The 5886-nt window shown below is 36.7% G+C and overlaps 1 protein-coding gene across 1 annotated transcript in view; it reads right to left on the bottom strand.

Moving 5' to 3' along the window:
• The window catches only part of CD96 (CD96 molecule), a 123540-nt gene that overhangs the window by 103378 nt on the left and 14276 nt on the right, over window positions 1-5886 (bottom strand). The window contains exon 3 of the mRNA XM_069069824.1: window positions 4206-4330. Coding sequence (XP_068925925.1) covers window positions 4206-4330 — 125 coding nt within the window. The remainder of the gene's footprint in view (window positions 1-4205; window positions 4331-5886) is intronic.

Genomic DNA, 5886 nt, shown 5'->3' with positions numbered 1-5886 from the left:
GATAGATAGATAGATAGATAGATAGATAGATAGATAGATAGATAGATTTATGGATAAATAGATAGACAGACACAGTATTATCAAGCCTGGTTGCAAGCTGCCAGAAGACAAAGGACCATCTGCATAAAATCTCTCCATAGAAATTAGCATTTTACTATGCACAATAAAGGGAGCACTTTTTCAAACCAGTAAAGCATCATTGCCTATCTGACATTTATTGCAAGGTATTCTGAAGGCCTTAAATTACAGGCCAACAAACTTTTTGTCACATCCACATTTTGAACAAGTAAGTAAATACCTATTTGAAAGCTATGTTGTATGTTTGTTAAAAAGTCAGCTTATTATTATGAATAATTGTTTTTTAATAGCATAATGTGTCAAGTCTTCCCCCTTTCTAATCCATCCTTCATATAGATGCTAAAGTAATATTTTATTTGACATGTAAATTAATGTAAAATATTACATGTAAAATAATTTAACTATTACATATAAATATTTTAAACTTTATTTTTTAAAATTACATGTAAGAATAATTTTAACATTTTTTTTCAAATTTTGAGTTCCAAATTCTCTCTCTCCCTCCCTTCTCTCCTACATTCATTAAGAAGGTAAGCAATTTGATGTAGGTTATACATGCACAGTCATACAAAACACTTCTTTGTAGGTCATGTTGTGAAAGAAAACAGGCAACAAAACTAATAAAAACATAGTAAATAAAGAAAAAATATGCTTTGATCTGCATTCAGACTCCATCATTTCTCTGCATTCAGACTCTATCATATCAGTCTCTGGAGATGGATAGCATTTTTCATCATAAGCCCTTCAGAACTAGGGTGATTGTATTGCTGTGAATATTCACAATATTGGTGATGCTGTGTACAATGTTCTCTGGGTTCTGCTCATTTCACTTTGTGCCAGTTCATATAAGTCTTTCCAGGTTTTTCTGAAAGCACACTGATCGTCATTTTTATAGCACAATAATATTCCATTATAATCATATGCAGCTTGTTCAGCCATTCCACAATTGATAGACATTTTCTCAATTTCTAATATTTTCCACCACTAAAACAGTTGCTACAGTTTTGTGCACATAGGTCCTTTTCCTTTTCAAAGTGATATTTCTAAAGCACATATATGTCTGATAAAATCACTACTCTGCTTACTAAGTTCTCATAGTATCCTATTCCCTCAGGCTTCAATTCAAATTTCTCTGGCATTAAAAACCCTTTATAACTTGTCTTGAACTTTTTTCTGCTTTCTTATCTATTTTTCCTCTTCATGCATGCTCAGATGCAGCCTAAATAGGTTCTTGCTGCTCCTCATACATGGCTTAGCAAAGATGCTTAATAAATGCCTGTTGGTTATTGATGACATTAGGCTCCCCATCTCCATACCTTTGCACAGACTGCCCCTCCCCCACCTTGCTTCAGCCCCCTCTCTGGAAGGTACTCCATTCCCAATTGTTCTTAGAATCTCTAGCTTCCTTCAAAGTTCAGCTCAAGTCCCACTTTCTACGTCAATCAAGCTATCAATAAATAACCATTTTTAAGCACCTAGATTTGCCAGGCACTGTGTTAAGTTCTACAAGAGGCTTGTCCTGATCCCTAAAATTACTAGTTACCTCTCTACCATAAATGACTCCATTTCTACTTATATGTGCTTATGTATGTACACATTATTTCCCCTGATAGAATATAAGCTCCTTGGGGAAAGGACATGTATCACTTTTGTCTTTGTATCCTCAACCTCTAATGATTCTGTTCCTTTCCAATATCCAACTGGCTCTTCAGAATATGTCAGTTCTTAGTTGCCTTAGCTAATGGAGAAAAGAGAGGAAGATCATAGAAAATGAAATGTATGGTGTCTCTTAAATTCATTTACTATCTACACAATGTCCAGCATACAGTAGGTACTTAATAAATACTTAATTGATTTGCTGCTAGTGGCCAGTATTGTTTTACGAGAATGACTTGAAAACCAAAGGAGCAGTTGTCTCCACAGCCCCTCTGATGGAATCCTCCAAGGCAGGTCCACTGTCTGATGTTTGTATTTGTATCCCTAGTGCCTAGCACGATGCCTGAATAAATGCTTGTTGATTGATTGATTGATGAATAGGGGGTGAGGGTAAAGGTCTAGAGCTATGATATCTTTTGGGAAATCTCTATATTAAAAAATCCTTTCACCAGGACCAGGTCTGCAATTCCTTTGTAATTTATAATCTTTAGAGAATTGTCTGAATCATTGAGAGGTTCAGAAGTGATTTGCTCCTGGTTATACTACTAGTACTTGTCAGAGGTATATCTTGAACCTAGATCTACCTGCTTCCAAGGCTAGATCTCTCTTATTTTATAATAATATAGATGATACATAGATAGATAAGGAGAGTGAGTGAGCATTTATTAAGCACTACCATGCACCAAGTGCTGTGCTAAGAATCAGGGATACAAATTACAAATGGGAGCTGGAAGGGGGAAAAGAGATGGGGAGGGAAGGAGGTCTCTGGAAGGTGGGGGCAGGGCAGCCAATATGGAAACAGATCAGACTGGAGAATGAGTGATCAGTGAGTGGGTCTTAGGGTAGGGTCATCCTCAGGGGAACTATATACATGATTCATGACATCTTTGCTGTGAATGTTTCTTCAACCAAGGCAGATTACCTTTTCATTTTATTCAATTCTTGTCCATACATCCCTGTCCCCCCTCCCTCCTCATTCCCCACCCAGCACATCTTCTATAAAATATCTACCCAACATGCATAGATGATAGTCGCTAATATTGGACCCATAATAATATTAATTTAATTGGCAATAAAATACCTCCCAAGGTTATATTTTAGAGATTTTAAGTCTTTTGAGGGAGATTAACTACTATAAAATGAAAAGCCACATTTTATTCTATGATAGGATGAGAATAAGTTGTTTTGCATTCGACTCTCTCAATCCCACAGCTATCAATTAGAAACAAGGGCTTACAATATGAGCGGACTTTTTTTGGCACAAGGAAGTACACAAGGCATTTAATTACCAAATCTGTCGATGCAACTATCCTTTAAAGCAGAGTTTTCTTCCAGAGAGACTTCTCTAAGGTACAGTATCATCCTCTTTTTTAAAAAGTTTATTTGTGTAGGGGCAGACTTCTCTGTTCTTGTAGCAGAATCAAGGAAAGATAGAGCTCTGAAATTTGCTTCCCCCATCCTTTCACTGTGTGACCTTCAGAAAGGCATTTGATCTTTCCTTACCTCCTCCATTTATCTAAGCAGATGTCTCAGCAGGATATTGAGCTAAGGCCTAAAGTATTAGATAAAAGACTTAGCTAGTCAGTGAGTTCCTGCTCATTCAAAACACTATTCTTCTCCAACTATATATAGCACAGTAAAGGGTCACTCTATGTGGTGAAGTGGATGAGGAGGTGTTGGGAGCAAAATGAAAATACAACCATATCTGGGGAAATATGCCCATTGGGAAAGAACACTACAAAGCAATAATGAAGCAAATACACATCAATGTACAGTGAAGTAGTTCAAAATTTGGAATAATGGGACAATCACTAGATTTACATATATTTCTCCATTACAAGTGGGCATTTTTGCTGTTCCTCACACATCATACTCTACCTCTTATCTCTAGGACTTTTTACCGCTTGTCTCCCCAAGTCTGGGATGTATTCCCTCCTTGCCTTATTCTCTGAGAATCCCTAGTTTACTCTAAGATTCAACTCAAGCATGAGTCATTTTTGTGACCTCCCACTTCTTTTCCCACCTCCCCCCAAATTACACTTAATTCATTTTTAATGTGTTTTTCCTATGATTACATATGTACACATTGTCTTCTTGAAAAGCATGTAAGTTTCTAGAAGCAGAATTTGTTTTTCTTTTTTTTTTAAGCAATTGGGGTTAAGTAACTTGCCCAAGGTTACATGTCCAGTTATTTTTTGTGGGTGTTAAGTATCTGAGGCCGGAACTGATCCTGGGTCCTCCTGACTCCAGGGCTGGCGCTCTTACTCACTGTGCCACCTAGGCGCCCCAAGGCAGAATTTCTTTAATTTTTGTCATTGACTCTCCAGTACCTTGCCCATTGCCTGGCACATAAAAGGCACACAAAAAAATTCTTGCCGATGAATTGAATGTTACTATTAATTATTACTCTTTAAAAACTCAATCAATATATAAATTTCAATCACTTTTTCATTGAAAATGGAAATGCTTACCATCAGCCAGTCAACAGTAACCCCAGATGAAACAGCTGAGGATATATTTTGAAAACATGGGATTTCCAGCGTGTGGTTGAATAATACTTCAACTGTATAGTTGCCTCCCCTCTCATTTTGTGCAACTGTAGCAAAGTGAAAGAAGAAAAAATAAAATGTTGACAATCTTATTTTAAGCTTATAAAATTTCTTTCATCCAAAGAACATGGATATTTTCACAAAGTATGATACATTAATACTCAGAACATTCCTGTAAAATAGAGGAGAAACAAGGACTATCACCTCACACTTCACAAGTATAAAACTGAGCTGTCAAGAAGCAAAATAAATTGTAAATGTAAGACTGAAAATCATAGGCAGAAGAGAACAGAACCCAAATGGAAATTCGGCAGCACTCTCTTCTCAGTCTTGACCTTGAATTAACTGTCAAGTCTCTGGTCACATTTGCCTGTTTCACAAAAAAAGTATTTTATCTTTTAACCCAGGATTAATTTTACCCCTTTAGTTAAAAGTAGTAATAATGTATGTGTGTGTGTCTACATGCACATATGCAACCATTTAAAAGTAGTAATACAAAAACAAAGCTGATCTGGACCATAGGCTTTGAGTGTTTTTTCTATGTAAACGATATAACTGAGGACATATTTTTAAAGCATGATATGTTCATGTTATGGAACTGTGGAAATCTCCTATTCAAGTAACACACAATAAATTAAAAATACCTTTCCTAAAAAGGGAGACATAGAATAGGGTAAATTATCTCATATAAAAGAGGCAAGAGAAAACTGTTACAATGGAGGGGAAGAGTAGGAAGGTGAAAGGGAATGGTTCAAATTTACTCTCATTGAATTTGGCTTAAGGAGGGAATAACATACTCACTCATTTGGGTATCTTACCCTACAGGAAAGTAGGGGGGAAGGGAGAATAATAGAAGGGAGTGCAGACTGGGGGAGAGGGTAATTAGAAGCACACACTTTTGAAAAGGGACAGAAAATAGAATAAGTGGGGGGTGGGATAGGTTGGGGGGAAATATAGTTAGTCTTTCATAATATTAACTACTATGGAAACGTTTTGTGTTAACTACACATGTACAACCTATACTGAATTGCTTATCTTTCCCAGTGGAGGTGGGTGAGGAGAGAAGAAGAGAAAGAATCTGGAAATCAAAGTTTTAAAAACAAATGTTAAAAAAATTGTTTTTTACATGCAACTGGGAAATAAAATATACAGGCACTGGGGTATAGAAATCCATCTTGCCCTACTAAAAAGTTAGAGGGGAGATAAGGGAGGATATAAGAGAAATCAGATTGGCCAAAGGAGTATTCAGTATGCTTTCTATCTTGGGGTGGGGGGTAGGGGAAAGACGGGGAGAAAATTTGCAACTCAAAATATTGTGGAAATGAACATTGAAAACTAAAAATAAATTAAAAAAATTTTAAAGGTACCTTTCCTCTCATTCCTTTTCTCTTCTCCTTTTTTCTCTTCTCCTCTTTCCCTCACCCAACTCTCTCTCTCTCTCTCTCTCTCTCTCTCTCTCTCTCTCTCTCTCTCTCACTCTCTTTCTATGTGTCTCTCTCTGTGTCTCCTATATCTCTTTCTCTGTTTCTCTCTGTCTCTGTCTCTCCTCTCTCTCTGATCTCCTCTCTCTCTCTCTCTCTCTCTCTCTCTCTCTCTCTCTCTC

This window comes from Petaurus breviceps, unplaced genomic scaffold (assembly GCF_028583685.1).
Source record: "Petaurus breviceps papuanus isolate PSGF00001 unplaced genomic scaffold, PetGlider_PUasm1.0 90792, whole genome shotgun sequence".
NCBI lineage: Eukaryota > Metazoa > Chordata > Mammalia > Diprotodontia > Petauridae > Petaurus > Petaurus breviceps.
Note: the sequence above shows the minus strand (reverse complement) of the source record. Positions and strands in the feature narration are given on the sequence as shown.